Source organism: Ochlerotatus camptorhynchus, unplaced genomic scaffold (genome assembly GCF_037179485.1).
Source record: "Ochlerotatus camptorhynchus isolate MF236.1 unplaced genomic scaffold, CSIRO-AGI_Acam_v1.1 ptg000203l, whole genome shotgun sequence".
NCBI classification, from domain to species: Eukaryota; Metazoa; Arthropoda; class Insecta; order Diptera; family Culicidae; genus Ochlerotatus; species Ochlerotatus camptorhynchus.
In genome coordinates this window covers 1854445-1880977 of record NW_027040693.1, presented here as the reverse complement: position 1 = coordinate 1880977, position 26533 = coordinate 1854445, and the positions used below count along the sequence as shown (strand labels likewise).

The following is a 26533-nucleotide window of genomic DNA, read 5'->3' as shown; positions in this document are numbered from 1 at the left end:
TTCCGAGTCACTCTGAATAGCATCGCATCGGATGCTTTCAACATCGGTGCCGGGGTTCCACAAGGAAGCATCCTTGGCCCCATTTTATTCAACCTGTTCACCTCCGATATGTCAGCTCTCCCTGATGGTGGATCGTTGTCTCTGTTCGCAGATGACACATCCATTGTCTACAAGGGTAGGGTCATCGGAGCTCTGACTACCAAACTTCAGAGAGGTCTGGACGTCCTGTCTGAATATTTCAACAGCTGGAAGATCCGTATCAACGCGGCAAAACCCCAGGTCATCATTTCTTTCCACACTCAAAATCTCCCAGACTTGTTCCGTCGGTGAATAATAAGATCTGCTTAAACGGCTCAGTGGTGGAATGGTCCCAAGAGGTCGTGTACCTCCGGCTTACACTAGACAGCAAGCTTCTTTTCAGGGAGCACGTTGACAAAACCAAAACCAAGTGCAACATCTTCATAAGATCGTTGTATCCACTCATCAACAGGAGGTCTACACTGTCCCTGAAAAATAAGCTTGCTGTCTACAAACAAATCATCCTTCCCGTAATAGAATACGGGATGCCAATCTGGGAGAGTTGCGCCAAATGACATCACCTCAAACTCCAAAGGATCCAAAACAAGATCCTTAGGATGATCCTTAACAGTCCCCCGCGGACTAGAAATTCTGAGTTCCACCGCCTGGCTGGTCTTCAGACACTGGAGTTACGGAGAGCTGGCTCTATCGCAAAGTTCAGAGATTGCTGTAGGTGATCCGATCAACAGATCGTCAGGGATCTGGCACGATAGGTTAAGTTAGGTTAAGTAGGTAGAATAACAAATTAAAACATTCAAAAAACATTTTCCGCAAGAAGTAAATTGAAATCCCGGTCCATCCAATCCTGGCTGTTTTTGATCAAATTCCTGGGCAGGAATTGTATACCTCGGTTGACTGGAAGAGTGCCCCGGACAAATGCATAATCAAAAAGAAGTCTAAATTCCCCAAAAAATTCCATATCTGACAGAAAAGCAAAACTTTCGTTACTTCTGGAACCATGAACCAGCAAATTTACCAGGAAGAGTGTCTACGGAAGAGACTACTGCCTTTTCTGGAGCAGCATGAAATGGATTGCCTAGTCTGGCCGGACTTGGATAGCTGCCACTACTCAAATTCCACCAAACAGTGGTACAGCGAAAATTGCGTCACAGTGGTCCCCAAGGAGATGAACCCGGCCAATACTCCGGAACTGAGACCAATTTAAGGAATACTGGTCAATTGTGAAGCACATACTGAAGAAAAAGGGTAGAACTGCCGTTGACCTGAATGATTTCAAGCGGAAAAACATTACACAGTAAAACACAACATGTACAATACAAAATCAAAAAGTTCACCAAATATGAAGAGCCCTTCTGGCTAACCTCTTGCCCTGTATTAGCAAATTGTAAACCACATAACAAATCAAAATAAAGAAGAATTTTACTACTACTACCTCTGCTCATTCGCAGATGACACCTAAGGGTCGAGTGATCCGTGCTCTGGCGAGTAAACTACAATCAGGCCTGATTGTTCTGTCCGACTATTTCAAGAGCTGGAAGATTTGTATCAATGCAGCTAAAACACAAACCATTCTGTTCCCACACTCGAATTCACATCGGCTTGTTCCACATGCTAACGTTAAGATCCATCTTGATAGCACTCCCATTGAATGGTCGAGTGAAGTAGTCTACCTTGGTCTCACCCTCGATAGCAAATTGCTATTCCGATTTCATGTGGACAAGACATCCACCCAGTGTAACATCTTGATCAGGTCGCTCTACCCTCTGATAAACAAAAAAACCGCTCAAAAACAAGCTTGCTGTCCACAAGCAGATCATTCTGCCGGCTATTGAGTATGGTATGCCAATCTGGGAGAGCTGTGCTAAGTGCCACCACCTAAAGCTTCAGAGGATCCAAAACAAGATCATCAGAATGATCCTTAACAGTCCACCGCGAACTCGTAATTCTGAGATTCACCATCTGGCCAGTCTTCAAACAGTCGAGGAGCGAAAGACTTCCACACTGGAAAGGTTCAGAGTCGCCTGTCTGCGATCAAACCACCAGATCATTCGAGATTTGGCAACCTAGTTTAAGTACCTAGGTAGGTTCTTGTGCTCAAGTAGGTAGGTTATCAAATTTTTAAATTCAAACCAAAACAATCCCATAAAGGGTATCCTGTTAATTAGCGCTAAATGCAATCATCACCTTTGAATAACCAATTAACTAGAACAAATATGAAGAGCCAAAGACTAACCAATTGAAATGTTAAACCAAATGTTGAAACATAAAAAACCAGAAAATAAACGTAAATTTTACTACTGCCTCTGCTCATTACCGCTTCGGACGGCGTGGCACTGGGTCCTGCAGTAAGCAGGAGCAAGTCAGCGGTTAAAGGGGGATCACAGCGTGATCACCTTGACAATCAGCGATGGGGTGGAAGGAGACTTGGGTCCTGTTCAACAAAGGGGCTGTTCATCAACTACGTAGACAGTTTAGAGGGGAGGGGGGGAGGGGGGTTGACAATTATACACAGCCCATCCAAATTTAAAAAAAAATGTATAGACATTTGTCTACTCAGAGGGGGTGGGCAAAAATCAAAAAAAATACTGCCTACGTAGTTAATGAACAGCCCCTAATACGAAACGCGGAAAAGTTATTTATGCAAAACACCCTTCCAATGGAATGGAATTATTCCTTAAAATTAGTTTTGAATTCTGCTCAGGGATTCCTTAAAATATACTTCAGAATTCTCAGAGAAATTGCATAAGCATACTCCATGAAATTCCTGTCAGATTTCCCTACGAATTTCCTTGGAAATCTCCTCAGAATTCCTTCAGAATAAACCTAAGAATTATTGTGGAATTATTCTCAGAACTTCGATCAAATCCTCCTCATAATTCTTCTGAAATTGTAATCAGAACTCCCTCGGATTTCTCTTTAGAATCCTTTTAAAATTCTCTTTAAAATTCATCAGTAGTTCTTCTCACAATTTCAATCCAATGTTCCTTTTTTCCTTGATTTGTTTTCCGTCTAGCTTGTTTTCCCTACTGAGCACCAATGCTACCGACGCCAGGGAGGCAGCTCTCCCACACATGGACCAATCGACCCATTAGCTCATAGACCGGGCACCAACGGCTTACTTCCCTTCCGAAGGAAGGCGTGATTAGAGATTTTATGCCTCAGAAAATCCCGGTGGCACCGACTGGGATTAAACACAGGCCCTTTGGAGTGAGAGGCAATCCCGCGTGCTACTACCCACTGGCTCCACAGTGCAATATTCATTGACATTTACCTAAGTTTTCTCCTTAAATACCCGTGAAATCGTACTTCAATCATGCTTTGAATTTCGCCTCAAAATACTATTGGAATACTCTCAGAATTCGCAAGGAATTATTAACACTTTACTAATTTATTATTCTTAAATAGGAGAATTGTATGCAATGTCGGCCTAAATACCGCATAATTTGGGCCCATCCATAAATTCAGCAAAAGACAAAATTTTCAATAGTGACCGAAATATCCATTAGTACCATCCCAATGACGCGTTCATCTAGATAAAATTGATAAATAGCAGAATTTTAGCGATGAGCCCAATCTTAGATCCGTATGCCAGCATTAGAGCCATTTCCCTTGTATTTTGAATTTATTTTCACCTTGGAATTCTACTTTTAATAAAATTGAAGCTCTTCTCATTTGAATTCTCTTCAGAACTATCTAGAAATCCCCTCAGTTCTCCTCACTGATCACACCTTTTACGGACTCAGCGATTGGTCATCAATCATAGCGAAATACTCGTTTTTCACAAGGAGGATCCATTCTCTACATGATAACAGCAGACATTTTTTGATGACACGATTTCGTACCTCGGTAATTTAAGAAAATGGAGACAAAACAAAAAAAATCTTGACAACACTGAGTGTACCCGACGAGCAAAAACAAAACACGGCCACCAGTAAACCCCGAGGAGGGGTCCGGCAGATAAAACCCAAGCAACACCAGCAGTTCAACGGAGGGCGATAAATTATCCGCTGAACATTCCCTGCGGGAGAATGCATTTCCTGGCGATGTTTTCATGTTGCTTGGGGACCCCCAAAAGAGAAGAACACACATACACATAAACACGCACACATACACTCTTGATACATTTGTTGTATGTGACAAGAACGGGAATGGGAGCACATTCACGATCCGCTTCCGTCGTCGTCGCCGTCGTCGCCGTCGTTGGCAGTAAGAAGCGGATGCTTATTTTTTGGATCATTGAAAAAAAAAATGCGACGATGGAACTGCTGTTGCTACTGAAGCAAGAAATTGGCCACATTTTTTTCCCGTAGGTAACCAATCTGTGTCATCTATGCCGTTGCGATTTTTTTCTGCGCCGAAATGTTTTTATGTTGATGCAGAAGTCTAAATTTGAGGATAATTGTTTTGTTTTTGCGGTTTATTTGTTGAGCCATGAACAAAACTATGCTAGTTCAAAGAGGTTAAGGAAGCCAAACATTAGAGCATATTGAAAATAAATTTGTCCGTGATCAAATACAAAAAGTTCCTGACATTAACCGATTACACCATAGGAAAATAGAAAAAGAAGAAACTTGAACCTGAACGAACGTAGTCTATCGAATCAGCTGTAGTGATGATGACGAGGACGCTGGCAACGACGACCATGGTGTAGGAAAACACACATAATACATGATTAGGTGCCAACTTTTCCGCTCCTCCCACCACGCACTGAGCAACCGACCGACCAACCGACCGACCGACCGACCAGTGAAACCCTCGTCGATGTTTTATTTTTACAAGAAAGGTGGGCAAATATAATAAGGAAGAATATGGATGATGCAGTCAGTTTGAGATACGAGGCTTAGCGTAAAGGGAATGAGTAAAAATAGTTACTCGAGAGGTGAGTGTGTGAGTAGGGTACAATCGGTGGAAAACTGAAGAATCGAATTGCCAATACCTACTGCTACTAGAGATTATGAGGAGGTGTGGGTTATGTTCATTCAAACATGTCTGAACAGTAGAGGGTTTATCAATGGGACACCTTTGATACACATTTGGACTCGAATGGTAATCGGCTAAGACAGTATCCAATTAGTGGTGTCTGGCGTTTGACTACAATTATTGCATTAATTCATCTCCACTCGTTGAATAACTTTTTGTATAAGGAGAGAGAGAGAAGGATTAGTAATTTCCATTTAATTCCACTACCTTATTTGCTTATCCTTGACAGATACGCGTATTTCGTCTAAAATGTGCAGACTTCTTCAGTGTCTTGTACACTGAAGAAGTCTGCACATTGTAGACGAAATACGCGTATCTGTCAAGGATAAGCAAATAAGGTAGTGGAATTAAATGGAAATTACTAATCCTTCTCTCTCTATTTATGCAGGTATTCCACTGAGACGCCCACAATCATCAGGAATTTTTTGTAAAAAATTAGCAAATGTCATTACTTCAAATCATCAAAATGGCTTACACGCTCTGGAGCTGGAATTCGAACCCGCCTACTCTGACTTGGTAATTCTGTGCATTTGAATGACTAAGCTATCTGAAGCCCCAATCAAGGTGCAAAGAGTGTATAGAATCACAGTAGGCACTGGCGTGCACAGGGTGGGGCAAAATGGGGCAATTGCCCCTCCTTTTATATATAAGATTCTATATTTCCAAATTATGATATAAAATAACTTGATTTCTTGATAACTTGATTTGAAGGTAAATAACTTCATTTCATACTAAAGGGTGTCCACGATGAAATTGCCACACACAAAATTGATTCGCAAAATTCGAGTTTTCATCCGATTGCCATCAAATTTTCAGGGATTGAGAAATAACTATTAAACTTCATTTTACCATTTTACTCGTATTTTATTTACAGTCCATACGCAAATGCCCGCACCTTGGCCTTAACCCCGGCCATAAGATTCTGCACAACCTGTGAATCAACCGTTTTTTGCATGTAAACCCATACTTTCTTCAGTTCCTCGACTGTCTTCACTACCTTAGGTCGTTTAAGAAGGTGCTGCTTCATAATCGCCCAGTACTTCTCGATGGGGCGGAGCTCCGGAGTGTTGGGAGGGTTGAACATTTTCGGCACGAAATTGACCTTATTGTCCGCATACCACTTCAGCACGTCCTTGGAGTAGTGGCATGAGGCCAAATCCGGCCAGAAGATTGTTGGGACGTTGTGGGCCTTCAGGAGAGGAAGCAGCCGCTTCTGGAGGCACTCTTTTATGTACATCTGTCCGTTCATCGTGTCCATCGGGTCACGAAAGGTGCACTCCGCTTCCCGCACGTGCAGATGGCTTGCCAAACCAGGAATTTCTTCGCAAATTTGGACATCTTCTGAGTGCGGACATGCTCCGGAACGCTGAACTTATCCTTGGCCGTGAGCAACAGGCTGCCGGGGATCTGTTTGAAGTCGGCCTTCACATATGTTTCGTCGTCCATGATGCAGCATTCAACTTTCGTCAGCATGTTGAGGTACAACTTCCTGGCACGGGTTTTGGCGGACTTGTTCTGCTTCTCGTCGCGATTAGGGGCCTTTTGTACCTTGAACGTTCGAAGCCCAGCCTTAGTTTTGGCCTTCTGGACAAAACTTCGGCTTAGGTGCAGCTTCTTAGCTACATCCCTAACGGAGGCGTTCGGATTTCGGTTGAAGGCCCCAACTACGCGGTTGTGATTTTTGGTGTTGTACGGAATACTTTTTCCTTCACTTCTGGGCTTCCGATCGGTGGTCAACCGTTCCTCGAACCGCTTAATCACTCGCGACACCGTGGAATTCGCGATTCCCAACGTTTTAGCGATGGAACGATGCGAGAGATCCTTGTTCTCGTGATGAATGCGCAAGATTTTATCACGCACGAGCTGTTCTTTCGACTCCATTTCCGCGAGTTTTGATCACAGGACTTTAAAACTTGCAGGATGTAAATAATGCACTATGAACTAAATCTACCCAAATTTTCATTAAATTCTACCCAACGGTTAAAAAGTTAGAGCAATTTCATAGTGTGGCAATTTCATCGTGGACGCCCTTTATAAGGGCACTGAAAACCTTTTATTGCGTCAATTCCTTTGAGATGGTGTCTGAAAATTGCACCATAAACGTACATGAATGGACAAACTTCAATAAAATTTTTTGGTCAAAAAATTACACCACAGTGGTGCATACAAAAAACATTCTGATGTAATTTGTTTTTTCAAAGTGGTTCATGGAGGGTTGAAAGAAGAGGGTAAATTAAGGTTGAAAAATTCACCTTCGTGGTGGCAAATTGTAGAAAAAGCTTTTTATTGAATAATTGTGGTGGAAAAATTGAATCACGCAAAAAAAATTGGAGGTGCACATTTAACTGAAAATTTCTGGTGGAACGTTCGCAACACTGCAAGGTTTATTCATGTTTCTGGTGCATAATTTGCATCGTTCTGATGAATGCAAGCTTCATTGAAAATTTATGGTGGAAAATTTGCACCATTCTGCAAGAGCAAAGCCTGAAAATTGCATCACAAAAGTGCATGGAGGAACATGCTTTATTGAAAATTTCTGGTGCAAAATTTGTATCGCTCTGATAAATGAAATGAACAGAAAATTTCTGGTGGAAAACTTGCACTGGTCTGGTAAATGAAGGCACAAGCTTTATTTAAATTAAACTATATTGAAAACTACTGGAGGAAAATCTGCACCGTTCTGGTGAACGGATGGGCAAGCTTTTCGGAAAATGTTTGCTCTCAAATTGGCATCCTTTTGCTCAATAGAGGAACAAACTTTAATAATAATTTCTGGTGTAAAATTTGCACCATTCCGATGATTGGAGGGAAGCTGCTTTACTGAAAATTTTTGCTGAAAAATCTGAAAATAGGGGCAAGCTTTATTTGGTGGAAAACTTGCAACATTCTGGTGATAGGAGAAGCAAGCTATATTGAAAATGTCTGGTGAAAAATGGAAAAAGGATGTCTCCAACAATCAGAAGATTGGAGAACAGTTTTTATTGAACATTAACGGTGCAAGATTTGCTACAATCTGCTGCATGGAGGCGAAAGCTGAATTGAAAATTCCTGATGTAAACTTTGCACAGTTCTGGTGAATGAAGGGGCAAGCTTTATTGAGCATTTCTGGTATAAAAAACTACAACATTTTGGTGAATCGGACAACTTAAACTTGACTTCCGAGAAGAACTTCAAGGGTATTGAATTCTGAAGACAAGTTCCAAAAGAAATGATTTCTGGAGATGATTCCATGAAAATTCTGAGAATAATTTCTGGTTAAATACTGCAGATAGTTCTAAGATAATTTCGAAAATAATACAGAGAGCAGTGTTGGCAAAATCCGAAATCAATTGATATTTGTCCGCTCTCATGGGCTCGCAATATCACGCGTGATATTGGAACAAAATATCATTCTTGATATTGATTTTACAAGCTCCTTTGATATTGCGAGACTATTCACAACGTTCAAACATCAAGCTGAGAGTTGACTCGACACAAAAATGATTCCATTGCACATCGTTTTCTTAGAAAGAGAAAGCATAGTTTGCTATCTCTTTTTAATCTTCACCGATGGCAGACGCGAAGGGACTGCTGCAAGCCGTTATGGAAGTTTTTGTTGCATTCGGGTGCAAAGCAAAAATCATTAAACTCAATCTCACCACAGTTTGGTGAGATTTGCAGTTGGTGAGTTTTGTTAGCTTGATATTCCGAGCTGCGATATCACAGCTTGCAAAATCAACCGCAGTTGCTTGCTTGTTGATTGTTGTCTACGAAAATCAAGCGTGATCTTGAGCGTTGGTGAGATTTGATTTTTTGATATTTTCCCAACACTGACAGAGAGCAGTGATGGAATTCTCACCAAAATATCATTTTCGCTTGCGATACGTTTTCTCTTGGGAACTTTCCCTCACTAGTTTCACACTCCAATATTTCCTGAGCGAACTTTCTGGGATGAGAGAATGAGATATCGCGAACTTTTTTAACTCGAATCACCAACGTGAGGATACGAAAAATATCAGATCATTTTTTCTCTCTATCTCTTTACACCACATTCGTTCTTGAAAATTGCACTGCACATTTCACAAGGGAAAGATTATAGACAGAAAGCTATCCCGAGTAAATCAATACAATCTCTAAAGACTGATAAGTCTGGTACCTGGCTGTCTACTGGCGCCTGTTGTTTAAAGTAGCCGTTATCAGGATGATGTGAACAGTTTTGTGCAACTGATTGATTGGTGCATTGGTTTCTGGCAAAAAATGAATGAATCAGCACAAGTGTCAACGCGACATTAACGAGGAACGGGGAGGGTAGTGTAAGATTTTGTGACTAGCAATTTTTATATTAAAACCGTTCCTCAGGATAGGGGGTTGCGGAAGGAGGAGCGGCTAATGTATCCTCATTTTCACGAAATACAGTTAATGCAAGGCTCCTCTCATCACTAGTGTTCGTAATATCGTTCCTGTAAGCTCTTATGCAATAATTATATGCAGGGGGATGGTTGGGAATATAGGTGGTGGTGAACTTTTGCACTGTGCTATTACCAGTGCTGTAAATTCTCAAAATCATTTGAACATTTTTGATGAAAATGAGAAAAGTAGCTATTCGCTATCAAAGGGGACCTCCTCCGAATGGGTGATATCAGTTGCTTAGTCATTTGACGAAGGCATGGATCATTCTCATTTGAGAAACGCTATATATCATTCGATTGAGTGTAACCTACACACAAACGGAGCTCTGGTCGACATTCCGGCGAAAAAGCTAAGCCAACCCGACACCAACCTGACTTCTATCAAACCCCAACCCGATGTTGACCCGACATTGACCCGACATAAACCCAAAATTGACCCGACATTAACACGACATTGGGTCGACATCGACCTTAAATTAGCCTTACATTGATCCGACATCGGGTCGACTTGTCTGTTCGGGACCATTTTCCTGGATTTCTTCCATACTCCACTGTCGTATATCAAATGATACTGAGTGACTCAATTGACAGTGACAATGAGCTTCGAATGAGAAAGGGGCTCTTCAAATTATGGTCATGTGAGAATTCGTTTACACAGAATTGATTGAATGGTTGTAGTGGTTCATCTTCAATCGAATGATATGAAAATTTACAGCACTGGCTATTACTGTCCTCTCCCATGACTGGGAATCCTGTAAAACAATGTAAAACTAGAAAGGGTCTAGACCCTCCCTATGTAAAACCATAAGGTATGCGGGACTGCTGCACTGCTGAACTTCAAAACGCTTTATTTGCTGACCAAGGATCTGACAAAAACATCTTTTTAGTGTGCAATTTAGGATGATAAAAAATTTAAACAGGTTATTCAATGTCCATTAAAACTGTAAAAAATATAGACAGAAAAAAAAGAAAACAAAAAATTATTACCAGTTGGCTGGAAATGAACACAAAATTAATCAAAGTACCATGTACCTTGAGCTTTTGATATAGTGACAGATTGAGAACGATCTAAATTTTCCATCCACAAGTATTGCAAGACTTGAAATTAACAGACAATCTCAAAATACTTTCAACTTGTGAAGTGATAGATTCCCAAGTGAATACACCTGCTGAATAAAAATTATCAAATAAACTATTTTTTTAGAATCGATGTTTAATAGATTTTTTTGCAGTTTGAGATCCATGAAAAAAGGTACAGTAGCTTTATGGCACCAGTGACCAGCAAATTTAATATTTTCATTCAAGGTTGTGTGGAAATTCAAGCTACCGGGCGAGCTACTGGGTTACATTGCTGTCCTCTACCTAATGCAGTCGAGTGATCAAATCAGAAAGTTAGCAGATTAGAAATCAATTAATAACTAATTTCCTCAACGTTAAATTAAAAAGTGGTCTTTAGAAAAAAAAATGTAGCTGAGAAAATTTCCTATGAGTACACAAGGCAAATTTATTGGTAGATCATTATGGCGAAATTTAAAGACGAGGTGAACAAAATAATCACTTTTCCCATAGTAATACCTTTATAAATTTTAGATGGCCATTGCAGAATGAGATCACAACCCAATAAGCTCAAATTTTGGGAGAATTATCTGGACCTGATTAAAAATCGATTGAAATTAGTGAAGCAAAGCCGATATTCTGAACCACCCTAATAAGCATGTTCTCAATGCAGTAAAACTAATCAACAGAATGCTTGCTAGCTAACACTAAACATTTCTAAGCGCCAATCTCAGTGGTCTAACTGTACTTCGCACTAATAGCATAGTTCTTCTTGTCGAAGAGTACAGCCACAAATGATGATTTGGTCAGCAAAGATTAGACTCTTGGTGAATAGTTACAAGTATCTACTATTAGCTGGTTGCATTGAGAACTAAAACTATAAATAAATCCGGAAAACTTTGAGATTTGAGCGTAATTTCTTTTGTAAACACACACTTAATTCGCCGATTTCTCGTGAATTAAAGTTCAATCTAAAAAACTAACAACACAGACAGGTAGAGGAATGATTCATTTGGTATAGTATAGTTCGCTAGATTGTGCTTTGATTCGTGAGAAATCGCTGAATGACGTGTTTGTTTACAAATGCAATTACGCCCAAATCTCAAAGTTCTCTGGAAATGGTATTTAATGTGAAGGATGCGAAAAATATCGGAGAACGAGAAGAAAACAAACAGACACTCTCGCGTGATCATCGCCTACCTTTACTCGCTGGAAAAAAAAGAACAAAGCTGAGGGGATATTTGGTTGGTTCGAATCACGAGTACGTGTGAAATGATGTGAGATGGAGAGACGAAAGATCTTTTGCGATACGAAATGAAAATTTCATCTCTCGTTCGCGAACTTTTTGTGAGAAGTTCCTTTGGGATTTATCTCTGCAATGAGCTGTGATAGAACTTTTTTTGAAAATGATTTTTCCAACACTGACAGAGAGAATCAAATTTTGAATGAAATTCCAAAGGGATGTTGGGGAAAATTTCAAGGAAATTTCAAGCTCATTTTGGGAAGAATTTCTGGAGAATACGGAGGAAATTTTGCTAAAAATTTAGGGGGATTTCAGTTCCAAGGTGTTCTGAGAATAAAAAAAATCTAAAATATTTCGAGAAGAACCTCAACGATATTGAATTCCTAGGACAGTTCCAACATATTTCTGGAGAGAATTCAAAGAAAATTCTGCGGATAATTTCTAGTACATCCTGCAGATTGTTCCAAGATAATTTCGAAAAGAATACAGAGAAAATCAAATTTTGAGTGAAATTCCAAAGGGATTTTAAGCTAAATTTCAAGCGAATTCCGAGGAAAATTTCTAGCGCTTTCAGTTCAAAGGTGTTCTGAGAAAAAATCATAAAGAGTTCTAAATATAATTCCAGTGGACTTCTGAGAAGAATTTCCAAACAGCTCTCAGGAGAGTTCTAAAAAAATCCGAGAAGATCCGCAAGGATATTGAATTCTGAGGACAGTCCCAAAGAATTTCTGGAGAGTATTCCAAGAAAATTTTGCGAATAATTTCTAGTGAATCCTGTTATAGTTCCAAGATAATTCCGAAAAGAATACAGAGAAAATTAAATTTTGAGTGAAATTCCAAAGGGATTTTGAGGAAAATTTCAAGAGAGTACCGATAATTTCTAGCTCATTCCGGGAATATTTTCTGGATAATACTGGGGAAATTCTTCTGAAACTCTAAGGGAATTTCAGTTCCAAGGTATTCTGAGTATAAGTCAAGGAGAGTTCTAAATACTGAGAAGAATTTCAAAAGAGCTCATATAGTTTAAAAAAAAAGCTTTTGGATTCCCTAATTGAAAAGTGGGTATTAGTTTGCCATTGAACCTTGGTCGATTGTTGTCTTACTAAAAAATCGTCGAAGAATCTTCTCTGAAAATGTCAATGAACAGCTTTGAGTGTGTTGGTTTATTTTCTTTTAACTCGCGTATTTCGTCTACTACTTGCAGATTTCATCATTCCCAAGCACTCAATATCAATGATCAAGATTGGATTGATGAAGAGCAATATACTGTTTGTTCACAACTATGTGCACTGTTTGAACCTTGTACTTGTCGACGCAGAGTGCATGCGAAAGAAGAATGCGATTCTTATTGGTCATTCATCTCGGTTTGTCGATGCTATCACCACCATCTGACGTGACTTCAGCTGAATTCAACCACCAAGGCAACAACATTGCAGCAAATGTATAATTTCGGATAAAGCCCTACTATCGCAACCATTTGACGAACCGATCATCATCGACATTGTCGATGGGATTAAATTGCCAATTTCCATTGGCTGTCTGAAAGCAGTTTGCATTGAAGAAGATGAACCACAACCGGAGCAAAAAATAAGTGAAAGTGGCTAAATTTAACAGTAGGGAAAAAGTGGGAGGAGGACAGCACCATCTACGACGTACTTTGGAGCACTCTCCATCCCCAGATTAAATGCACCAAAGAAAAAAAAAATCCCCTCCTTAACAAGATTCCTGTGCACGCTAGTGACAGTAGGCATTGGTTGACAGAGTAAGTTCATTTGTTTACATCATGGCTTCACCGGAGCAAGTACGAGAATCCCGGTGTAGTGGTAAGTGTGACTGCTTTCTTACACCCCAATGGGTCTGGGTTCAATCCCAGCCGAGGTCGGTGGGATTTTTCTGAGGCATAAAAATCTCTGGTCACGTCTTCCTTCGGAAGGGAAGTAAAGCCGTTGGTCCCGACCCATGTGTGTTGAATGGGTGCGATATCCTACGCAGGTGTGGAAGCTGCCTTCCTGCATATTCGATTGCCGTCAATGGATGGCAATCGATGTCCGTCGGTGATTGGCACTAGATTGCGGAACAGAGACCGACGTTTAATAACGGAAAGAAGAAGAAGAAGAATAAGAAGAAGAAGAAGTTTCTGGCAGTTTTCGATCAAATTCCCGTGTAGGAATTGTATACCTCGGTTGACTGGAAGAATGCCCCGGACGAATGCATAATCAAAAAGAAGTCTAAATTCCCCAAAAAGTTCCTTGTCTGGCTGAAACGTGAAACTTTCGTTACTTCTGGAACCATGAACCAGCAAATTTACCAGAAGGAGTGCCTACGGAAGAGACAACTGCCTTTTCTGGAGCAGCATGAAGTGGATTACCTATTCTTGCCAGACTTGGCAAGCTGCCATTACTTAAATTCCACCAAACAGTGGTACAGCGTAAATGGCGTCACAGTACTTCCCAAGGAGATGAACCCGGCCAATACTCCGGAACTGAGGCCAATTGAGGAATACTGGTCAATTGTGAAGCACATGCTGAAGAAAAAGGATGGAACTGCAGTTGACCTGAAGGATTTCAAGCGGAAATGAAATTTGGTAGCCAAACAAGTGGGAACAGGGCTCGTGCAGAAGATGATGGGTCGTGTACGAAGGCAAGCTCGAGCTATGGCCCATGGTAAGAAGCAAGACTGAAGCAATGGTCTTACAATAAGCATAATACCTAATAAAGTATAGCTATTATATTGAACTTTGAAAAAATAAACGCATTTTCGTATGAGCTCCGTTTCTGTTGGCGTTCGGGGAACGTAGTAAAAGTTCAGGGGATTGTTCTGGAACTTCAAAGAACTTCATTGATCATTGTGGAACTTCAAGTAAATTCGAGGAAAAAAAAGTTCAGGCAACTTTCTTGAAGTGCAGAAACATTGTGGAAATTTACTGAACTTCATAGAAATTAAGAAAGCTTTGTTAAATTTTACTGAACATTATAGAAGTTCGGCTGAATTTGTAAAAATTCTGCAAACTCCGTAAGAGTGCTGAGAACTGTATAGAGGTTTAGTGAATCATTGTTAAAATTCATCAAACGTTCATGTAACATAGCAAATAAAGACTGTACTCGAAAAAAATGCAACAGACATAAATGATCACCAAACATTATTTTTAAGTCAGATACTTTTGAAACTCTAAGGGAATAAATAAACACATTTTAGCTATGTTTTGCAAAGTTGGTTTATTCAACCTCCTCTCCTAGGCTGAATGCCCACACCTTAGACTTAAAGCTACCCACCAAATCCTGTGCAACACTTCCGCCATCTTTCATTCACACTTTCATCCACTCTTTCTTCAAATCCTTGTCGTTTTTGAAGACCTTCTCTGTTTTCCGGAGCTTGCCCAATTTTTCTATTGGGCGAAGTTCTGGCAAGTTTGGCAGATTTGCCTCCTTCGGCACAAAAACAACATCGTTGGCTTCATACCACTCCATCACCGGTTTTGCGTAATGACACGATGCCTGGCCAAAACAGAGTGTCACCTTCGTGTGACCAAAGGAAGGACAGCAGGCGCTTCTGGAGGCAGTCTTCTTTATATATTTGGCCGTTGATGGTGCCGGTCGTTACATACGGCTTGCTGAATTTCCTGCTCCCACAAATCGCCTGCCACACTAAGTACTTCTTGGCAAATTTGTCGACCCTCTTCTTCCGAAATATCTCTGGAACATCCAGGCTGGATTTGCCAACGAAAAACTCCAAGCCGGGGATCTGCTTGGCGTCCACTTTAATGTACGTCTATACGACGTATTTCGGCTGCACCAACCACTCGCGGTACAACTTCCTGGCGTGGGATTTGGTCCCTTTTTTCTTTATTGCCATGATTTTTAGCCGTAGGCTAGTTCCTCACGTTATATGGCAGATGGTCAGGCTAGAACCTGCTTAAAAAAAATAGGTTTCAATTTGACATTAACTTGACGTGATTACCCAACGAATGAGATAGACAACATTTAAAACACTTAATGTAAAGTGAGGATTGGGACTGGGTGCGCAAACAAGGTAGAGCTCCACCGTAGGAGCAGATTCCTGACGTTCTCCGGGAGTCCGTGTTGTTAGCGTAGCTTCTGGAACTCCGGGCAGACACACAGCACGTGTTCCACCAAGGCGGGGATGCTACAAATTGAACAAACCTTGCGGAAAGGTGTCCCACTGAAATTCCAAGAAATCCTCGCATGGGCGGCCAGGAGTCTTGAGATGATCCGCTGGTCTTTGTACTTTTGGCTGTCCAGCTAGGGGCGTACGATTTCCGATTTCCGCGACTGGAACCATTCCTGCTGCCAGGCTTCCATAATAGTATTCACAATCCAACGCCTGACGTCTAGGAGGGGTACGTTCCTGGTGTAGCGGGGACGGGATGCACCAGATCCCGCCAATCTGTCCGCAGCCTCGTTTCCGGGAACACCACAGTGTCCGGGGATCCACGTAAAAATGGTTGAAGGTAGGGCGTACCGTGTAATGGCTTGTATCCAGGGGTGGCTCGGTGTTTCGGCTTCCAGCGCTTGGTTGACGCTGTGTGAGTCAGTTAATACGAGGATCGGTTGATCTGCCAGAGTGTTGGATGCGTCTAGAATAGCTGCGGCTTCAGTGGAAAAGACGGAACACTCCTCTGGTAGACTTTGACTCGTTGCAGTGTTCGGTCCTGCCACTCCGAGTCCAACTTCAGCCCGCGACCGCGATCTGTCCGTAAAGCGTTGGATGTGGTTGAGCTTCTCGGTGGTTGAGCAGGTTATTTCGAGGCCGTAGAAAAGTTGACTGTCGATAACAGCCCGAGTGACACGAAGGTGTATCTCACGGTTGCTGGAGCGATGCTGGCGGGAGATTGTCCTGACTATGTTGATGCGGCTACGACAGTTTTCTTTCACCATCCTGAAGTGCTGGTTGAAGCTTAGGGTGCCATCCAGTACTACCCCCAGAACACGCACTGTTTTATTTATTACACTACACGCTTCGGCGCAGAGAGCTGGAAACCAACCGATAGCGCCCACCTGCTGACGGCGGAGACTGCTGTTTGAGCTATGTTCATGGTCCGCTTAGTCGTTCGACGATGAGTATGTCGTCGGTATAAACGATTACGCGCACGTTCATGGACAATGGGCTGAATAACCCGTTCATTGCCACCAGGAATAGCGTTACCGCTTTGACGTATCCCTGGGGCACTCCAGTTTCCTCGGGGAAAGGGAGAAATATCAAAGGAGACTCCGCAGGCTGACCGTTGTTCTGGGCTTCCTTAAGTACTTTCCCGAGGGCTGCAAAGTAAGTGGAGGATCCGTGTCCTTGGCGGAACGCATGCTGCCGATCGTCAAGGAGGCCGTTTGATTTCAGAAACTGCCTAAGACGACGAGAAAAAACGAGAGATTTGGCCACCGTATTCAGTTTATCGGTTCAGTTAGGTGCTTTCCTTACCTTGAATACATGAAGTTCGGCCCGCTTCATTGTCTGCTGGACGAACCAGACGGAAGAATTGACCTTCTTGGTCACGTCCCAAATCTGAAGGTTTGGATTGCGCTTGAAGTAATCCCTCACCTTCCTTGCGTTCACGGGGTCGGTTGTATTTGCTTGTCTTCCACTGCCAGCTCGCCTCTAGGTCGTCTGGGTCTCCTTGAACGATTTTACTACACGGGCCACGGTCGAATTGTCGACGCCAAACTATTTCGCTATCCACCTGTGGGCATGCTTGGCATGCACAGTTGTACACACCAACAGCTCATGTGTTAATAACTTTTCACTCAGTTATTGAAAATTGATTTTCTTGAAAATAATTAATAGATGAGGATGATAGCTTACTATAGATATGCAAAGAATAATTAAATTTTTACACTTGATTCAATGACCGCTCCCATAATTTGTTGTCGAAGCACTTCTTGCTTGGATGCCTTCTCGATAACCACTTGACAGATTGTGACGAGATTTCATACATGTAAACAATATACTCTAGACTGGTTTTAGTCAAAACTTCATCAATTTTTACACATACAATAAAAAGTTATACACAAAAGAAAGTGTTTAATTTTTTTCGAGTACAAATGACTTTAATTCCTTCTTTACTTCAGGAAATTTCTTAACACTCCAGGGACATCGTAGAAGTTTAGAAAACATAATAGAAATCCATAAAGCTTCGTAGATATTCTGAAATTTTCGCAAAGCTTCAAAGACGCTCTCTATAAAGCATGAAATTAAGCCCGCCCACCAACAGCAAGGTGCAAAAACTAGCCAAGGGGAGGGGTAAATTTATTAATATTATTTTCAAATTAAAATCAGTTCAACTCGAAAAGCAGAACTGTAACTTCACCTCTGGACGATTGATTTTCAGGATGGGACTGATATGTGATTACTGCGATACATCAAGCAAGGGACAAACTGATTTGCTGTTGTTTTCACATTTTTCAAGATCAAAGACCGTAGTTTTATCACATAATATGAAGGTGGATGCCAATTTATAGCAGATAGCGTTGTTGCCTCAAAATTGACGAAAATCTATATGGGACTGATATGTGATTATAGATAGTGTAGTGCAGGAAGAGAAAATATGGTGGGTTCTCATAGTTTACTACCCCTGTTGTGTGGTTGTTCTCCTCGTGTTTGACAACATTAGAAGGAGAAAAATAGACTAACAAGTCAAAAGTGGGTAGAAGTGAACTGGCCGCCGGGAATTTTTGACGTAGGACAATGTCTTTTGGGAAGGGTGCCAATTCAGGGAAATGCAACGAAAATTGGTCAGACTTTAAATGCTTATAACTTGGCCAATAATCAATGGATTTTGATGATTTGTGCGTCGATCGATTTATCAGTGTTATAAGATTTGTGTGGTATGTCGCACATTATAATTGATAAATATTTAACTAGTTAACAATGAATATATATATATGTAAAAATTCAAATTTATCATACATAACACAGCCATCAGAAAGTTCAATCATTTCAATCATTCAACGTTGCAAGTTGGACGGTTTGACCTCGGACTTGTTCGCTGCAGCGTGGACGTCGTAGAATTCCTAGCAGCTCAATACATGCACCTCACACCAATGAAAAACAACCAGACGCAGATGCAAATTGGTCCAGCGAAATGGAAAAGCTGCATTTACCGTCCTGAAATTCGCTGCCATGGTCCATGGGTTATCTTTGCCAAACACGTACCTAAAATTCCGTCGAACATCCAGCTCATCGGAGTAGCTGCCTGCTGAGCAGTTGATTGAGCATGATCATAAGACATCAGCGCATTGAACCATTGATAACTTTCCATGCTTGCATTTAATCAAAAAGTAGTTTTGAACAAAGTTGTAGCTGGAAAAATTTCCTACAAGTAAAGTTGAAAGCTTTTGAAGCAGACCGATATGGTGAATTATTAGATAGACATGAACAAAAATCTTGGTTTTACCATAGTAATTCCCATACAAACTTCAAATGGTTTGTGCCATCTCAGTTTCTCACCAAATGGGTTCAAATTTTGAGAGGTTAGTCAGGATCCGATTTGGAATCGTTTAAGTATTGTGGAGCAAAAATTTCAAATTTTGCATCACTCTAATGGTCATTTATCCAATTTTAATCACACCATTTTATTCAGGTTGAATGTAAGATTTGTTTGGTAATGGTTAATTATTTAAAATTGATCGAAGTGTTTAGCCGTAATCAACCAATCGCGTGCTCGGTCGCTATGATTATCGAGATAACAGAGAGACGAACTGGTACTCAATAGTCAATATCATTTTCGTCTGCTTTTTTTTCTATTCATTCACCTACGTCAGCAAAATACAGGAAAAAGGAGGGGCATAGAATGCTAATCTAAATGCTTAAGCAAGGGAAACGTAGAAAGTTTGACTGCACTCATCGTTTGACTGCCGAGTGATAAACAGGGGTGCTCGTTGCGTTGTACACTGAAAACTAAACTAACTCAGAGATTTGCTTACTCATTTGTGCGTCACTTTTACTCATTCGCTTACTGAACTCAAACTTTGGAGTATTTTATTTTCCAACCCACTTTTCGGTTTATTTGCTTATGAATGAGAAGTGACAGTTCCTCTCCATTCATTCGTAAACCTATTTTTGCAACTGGTTTGGATTGATAATTAAGTGTTTCAAAAGTGATTTTGAAGTTGATCAAAATGTATAAAAATGAATTGATACGCGTTCGTGAAAGCGTATCCGGAAACTGAAAAATCTGTGTGCCAAACCGATGGCATGAAGTTCTGTAATGAAATGAAATTCAACGAATCCCAAGGCAAGCATGAAGTGAACTGGAGGCACTTGTTTGCAACCGAAAAGCCATAATGTTGCAGTTTTGCTGCAGCAAAGCCTTGGAAAGCTGTTGTTTAAGATTCAGAGCTACCTAAATGTAAAGAAGTTCCCATCGAAGTTTCACCACAACCCAGCACATCCGGTTGTCAGAAGCGTCCAGCGTCTGCACAGGAGAGGCTTAAAACTTAACTGAACGATGTGAAGGAGCAAGTTTTACGCCTCAAAGAACCTAGTTCAGCTGGCTTAATGACCAACGCAGAGTTCGAAAAGCTTCGTGGATTGACCAATAAAAGGGTAAAATTGGAAAAAGATTTGAATTCGAAAATTTCTGAACAGGAGAGACAGCAAAAGCACAGGGATCAGGTGAAGTTTTCGAAACAGAAGTTAATTGAAGCAATCTCAGAAACAGGTATTCAATTTATTAAAACATATTGAATAAATAAGATAACATAATCATAAATAAATTACAACGCAAGAATGACTATTGGTCGCCCACGTCTGGAGGAACAGCAATCAGAGCTTTTGAAATCGATTCGTGATATTGCATTGTACGGTTCAGTAACTCAAGTAGATTGATGTAGTTGCCAGTGCTGAGATTTGTCATTGTCATTGACAGACTTTCGCTCGATATTGACAAAATTGTTCGTCACATAGTCACTGACAGACTTGATCCTCAAAAAAACCTTCGTCAAAATCTCATTCATTTTTTCGTCAATGACAAAGATTCACCTGGTAACAAAAAGTGTAATTTAGTACATTCTGTGTCACATTATTGTTATCCAAGTAGCTCAGGACGTAGATACTTGTTCACTGAAATGGATCCATGTAATTGTTTTGCTCAAGTAAATTAATTTCGTTACTAATTTAGCCAATAAACAAATCTGCACATGTTCGTCACTGACACCATTGTCATTGACAATTCCCCACATGGTTTGCCTTGACTATGACTGCTAGCTCAAATGAGTGACCAAAGCAGAATTGTCAATATCACCGTGTACTGTCGAGATTTTGCAGCACTGGTAGTTGCATTCCGAAGCCAGGATGATAAGGTGAGGGTGGTAGTAGGTCTAGCGGCTCACAAACAAGCACCCATACTACTTCTTCTTCTTCTTCTTCGCATTTCAAGCTTATTACATATCGCTTATTGCGTGCTCTCAACTTAGTGTTCTAGATGCACTTCCACAGTTATTAATTGAGAGCTTTCGATGCCTGTATCATTTTTGCATTAGTATAATTGTGTGGCAAGTCCAATCATACTTCTATGCCCAGGGAAGTCAAGAAACTTTCCAACCCGAAAAATTCCTAGACCGGACCGGGAATTCAACCCAGCCACCTCCAGCATGGTCTTGCTTTGTAGCTGCGCCTTTACCGACTGAGCTAAGGAAGGCACCCATACTAATGCACGTTAAATACACGCTGACTCTCCCAGATCACGACTGGATTGTAGTCAAGCAGAAGCAGTTGGATACTCAGGTCCAACTTATGATGCCATACGGTCAGGGAAACATGCCTCTTCTACTGCCGACTCACTGCTATCGACTTCAAGCGGCTGTTAGAACTGGAAGAGTTTGAATCTATAATGAAAGTAGTCGTGGTGTCATCAAGGTCCGGATGGAAATCCACGCTCTTTGAAAAGTTGTACTGGTAGCTGATCACCACTTTCTAACATGGATGCATTTTTTATCGCCACGAATGCTTCCGGGAGAAGTATATTCAATCGCGTGGAAAGGAGAATGGCACCTCTTAATAAGGAGTTGGCTGGGCTGATCATCACTCATGATTACTTTCGATCGTATTTGGACTCACAACTTCGCACTACGTATATGGAGCTTGGAAAGAAACATAAGTTTTCAGGAGAGACGTTGGCTGGAGTATGGGGTGATTTATCAATTAATGGTTTCCCTACGGTGGTTGAGTATATTGACTAGAATACTTCAAAAGTTGACCCAAAAGCACTTGAATGCCGCGATCAGTTCCGTTGGCACAATCATCTGAGGGGCTAACAGTTGCTATCAGAGACAATTTGCTGGTTTCAAGATTCTCCCATATGATCTGTACTGTCCGTCGCTTAAAAATTCTTTGAAAGACAAAGTATGTGTTATTTTGTCGGTCTCTATTTCGCATCCCAGGTGATGCTGAGAGAACACAACAAAGTACACAGAATGACTCAAGCCGCTAGAAAAGTTGCTCCAAAACGGATTGCTCCTAGGCGTCAGCATGAAATTCTCATCCTTCCAAATGGAGCTGACGAATTCGAATGTTGTGATGGAAATGAAGGTCGATACTGGAACGAATTTTCTTCTGACATACTGGAGGCTGCTGAAACGTACCCGATCAAAGCAATCGGTGATTATCTGCAGTGCCCATGGATGAAAGAGTTAAGGGAAATGGATGTAATGTCGGCCTAAATGTTCCTAATTTGAGCCCATACATAAATATAGCAATCCACTAATTTTTTCAATTGCGACCAAAAATATCCATTAGTACCGTCCCAATGACGCGTTCATCTAGACAAAATTGATAAATAGCAGATTTTTAGCGATGGGCCCAATCTTAGATCCATAGGCCAACATTGGAGCCATTTCCTCTATATGCTTGAAATGATTGATTTTTTTTTCTTGTGAGATGACTTTTTTATGTTTGATTTTTGTTCATGCAGTTATTTTACGATAAATTAATATTGAAGTTGAAATAAAAATGTTAAAAAATGGAGGGTAGGGGAGTGTAGAACGTGACGTATTTTTCGATGCGGGAGGGTTTAAAATCTATGAACGCGTGAGAAGGGGGGGGGGGGGTTTAAAATTTTCCAGATTTGCGTGTCGTACTAAATGTAAGCCACCTTAGATGTGCGGCCTAATGACCCAATCGGTCTAGTGGAATTAGGCCTAATGACCCATAACCCTTAAACCAAATTTCAAGTCCTGAATTACCTACACGAACAAAAGAGCATTGTTAAGTTTGAACAATTTTAAAACGGGCTTTTGGATCAAATAAATAAATAAATATTTAAACGATACCCAATCAACGACTCCGTTCGGTTTTGTCGAAAAAAAAGGCCCCCACTGTTCATCAATAATGGCTTCGCATTTACTCGCATACCTAGAGAGAACCTCCCTCAACCCACACCCATCATCGTCTGATGCAGCTGCACAGTTGCATTTCCGTTTCTCTTTGCTCCCTCCCCGCTCGGTCCCACCCACCAACATCGCCCATCGCACATCACACCTTCGATTTTATCTTTAGCTCACCGCACGCGCCACGCACACTCTTTCTCTGTCTCTCTTTCTCTCGCTCGCACACACAAAAACGATCTAAAGAAACGCATCATTTCGCGTCTTAAGGGCAAGGTCAGCAGCGGTGTGCGAAAGACGACAAATTTCAAGGTTATTCTTTGTGGGGTTAATTTTAGCCACCTACCTGATATGATGACAGGAACGGATCACGGCTATCGTCCAGCGGGACGACATCGAGCGGACCGGCACCGAATCCACCTCCGCCCATTCCGCCGACACCGCCACCACCACCAGAGTTTGGCAGCCCGGATTTGCCCGGATAGGAAGTGCTGCGACGATACTTGGAGGGGGAGTTGATGAGGTTCGAAGCGACGGAAAGGGACTGCTGGAGGTGAGATGGGGGTTGTTGTTGTTGTTGTTGCTGTTGTTGCTGCTGCTGCTGTTGTTGTTGTTGTTGTTGTTGCTGCTGGTGCAGGTGGTTGGCGTATGGCGAGAGGGCTTGGGATTGGGAGTTGGGATTGTGCGGTTTGCGTTGGTGGAGTTGGTTGGTGAGGCCGTTACCAAGGTTCATGTTCGGAACGGAGCGGCCACGGTTCCAGGAGTTCATGGGATTTTGATTTTGCTGGGTGTGCTGTTGCTGTGACCAGGGACCAGCGGGGGCAGGATTGGACCAGGTTGGGTAGGAGTTTTTAAACTGATTCTGCTGGGGTTGGTTTTGAGCGGAGCCATGGTGCTGGAGCATATGATTGGGACCGACTGTGTTCGAGGATAAGCCATGATGGGGGAATCCTCCGTGGGAAGCAGTGATAGCACGACGTTGCTGCTGGGCAGCGGCCGCGGCAGCTGCGGCAGCCACAGCGGCACCGTTGTACATGTGGTTGTTGGAATAGTTCTGGAATCCACCCAGGCCGTTGATCGAGATATGGGAACTGGCAGCGGTGGTTGGATCATCGATACTGTTGGACCATGGGCTGTGGTCCGGAGTGGCTCCAAAGTTTAAGCCAGTCGGTGGAAGAATCATGTGCGATGAGGTTCCGCCATTCATCAGGCTGGAAGTCACGCTGAGGCAGCTCAGGTCGGCCGCTTTGAGGCCGAGTTCTTCGGCAGCACTGGGAAGATGCAGTTCGGAGTTTTCGATCAGTAGATTGTTGTTGGCGGCGTTCGGGTTGTTGTTATTGTTGTTGTTGTGACTGTTGAGGGAAACGATCGGTGAAGCTCCGGAGCCTCCTCCGTTCAGCAGCGACGAGGTCGAAGTATCGTCGTCGGACTGTGCCGCGTTCAACTGGAGCGATAGAGTGTTGACACTGGACGCAGTTAGCGAGCACTCGGACGAGATGGCTGTCGTGATGGTTGGAATGGTTCCGGCCGAGTTGCTGGACGCAATCTGTGAGTGAGCGATCAGCATTCCAGACTCATCGACGCCACTGCCTCCGACGACACTGGTCACGATGCTGTTGCTGCTAGTTGGCATGGTTGACTTTTTGGCGCCACAGGACGACGAGTTGTTGTTATCGTTGACGATGGAGTCCACCGAGTTTGAACTTGCTCCGTTCGACGGTTCCGAAGCCGAGGGACTTAGACCACCACCCACCGAGTTGCCTGCTCCGTTCGAAAGGTGCTTGATGTTCAGCAGATTGTTGATACTCAACGTGTCGAGCAACGACTGGCTGGACACGCACGAATCATTCGCCAGTACCGAACCACCGTACAGAAAATCACCCATTTAAGAAGCGGATTCAAGTTCACCAAACGCGCGCGCTATTCGGAACTAGCTGGATCAGTTTATCTTCCGGGGTGCTTCGCTTCTGGTTAGACGGTAAGTTTTCTTAGTTTCTTCACCAATGATTCATATAGCGATGAAAGATCTTCACAAACGCATCACTTTCCACACAAACAGGTTCTTCATACAAATTTTTTTCGACTTTTAAAATGAAGAAAAATAAACACTTTGACTAGATTAAATTTCTTAAAACTACACACATCAACTGTAACTACCTCGGTTAGCTCGATAAAAAGTGCTTTGCTTTTTATTTAGAAAACTAAACTCTGGATATCGCGCAATCAACCACCGTCACACAAATCTTCTCACTTGCAATGATTTATAAAATGTTACAAAAAGCGACCGTTGAAAACGAACTCTTGGCTAGCGATATCTTTCTTAAAGCCTCTTCGATTAAGCGAACACAGAATGCGACAATGCTGTTGGTTGGTTTTCTTCCGTATCACTTCTTCAAACGTAGACACACTCGCCTTCGGTTCTGTTCAACTTTCGGACGAATTCTTCCCGGCTGCCTTAAGCGCGGTTCAGCACCTGCCTAAATCTGTACAAAAACACCCCCACGATTAGCTATTTCCTGCTGCTGCAGCTCCGTCGTCACCCTTCCAATGGTGCGTCACCCTTCGACTACGGCCAGCGCTGTTCGACGATTCTTGCGAAAGCACTTGCTACCCGACCCGAACAAGAGTTTTCCACTTCCGGGCAGTTGCAGAAATATCCGAAAGCGCGTTTGCTTCTCTTTTCCTGGGAAATAGCCACACACAAACACGGTTTTCTTTGCCTCTGTGAGATGATGTTACACGACCGCACCGAGTGAAGCTTTGCTACGTTCTGGTTGCGTTGGCACGGGAAACTTGTGTGCCTGCTCGATGGGGGAATTCGTGAAGTCTACCCGCACAGAGCCAGGATCCGAGAGCTTTCGGGATCCCCCCACGAACCATCACGATGAAGACGAACGTAACGAAGACGGCACCGACGACGGAGAGTGAGTTCCCATCCGAACGGGAACCGACGTGTGCGTGACGTCAGAGAGAAACTACGCTACGCAATTCGTAGCCTAGTGCCACGGTAGCCCAGTTGTATGCGGACTAACCACCCATCATCGCCATCATCATCATCATCATCGTCATCATCATCATCATCATCATCGTCATCGGAAAAGCAGTGCAGCACGTCTTCCGGCGTTCGTACCCGAACGCATCGCGAAATAAGGGGAATTTCGGCAGGACATGCGCGCTGTGACCTTCAATCGCTAATCGCTTGAAGGTGGTAACTCACGCTCTCACTCTCGCCATCATCACCACCCCCTGAACCGATACACACCACTTCTGTTAATCTGTTGTCGGTACGCGAACTCAAGTCGTCAGGAATAATCAATCCTGCAGGAGGGTTTTGATAAAGAGCCGTCCTATGCCTACCCACACATATCCCTACCAGCGAATCCCGTACTCACTACCACCAATAGCATTTCCCAGTCCGCACCACACCGGGGCAAGAAGCCATCATCATCATCATCCATCCGTCCGTCCCGTCGACCGAATCGAAAAAGCATCGG

The 26533-nt window shown here is 42.4% G+C and overlaps 1 protein-coding gene across 1 annotated transcript in view; it reads right to left on the bottom strand.

Annotated features, from left to right (window-relative positions):
• Positions 1 to 26533, bottom strand: part of orb2 — a 1372010-nt gene that overhangs the window by 1307301 nt on the left and 38176 nt on the right. The window contains 1 exon segment of the mRNA XM_065224014.1: positions 23386 to 25522. Within this exon segment, the coding sequence (XP_065080086.1) occupies positions 23386 to 24924 (1539 nt within the window). The 5' untranslated portion in view covers positions 24925 to 25522.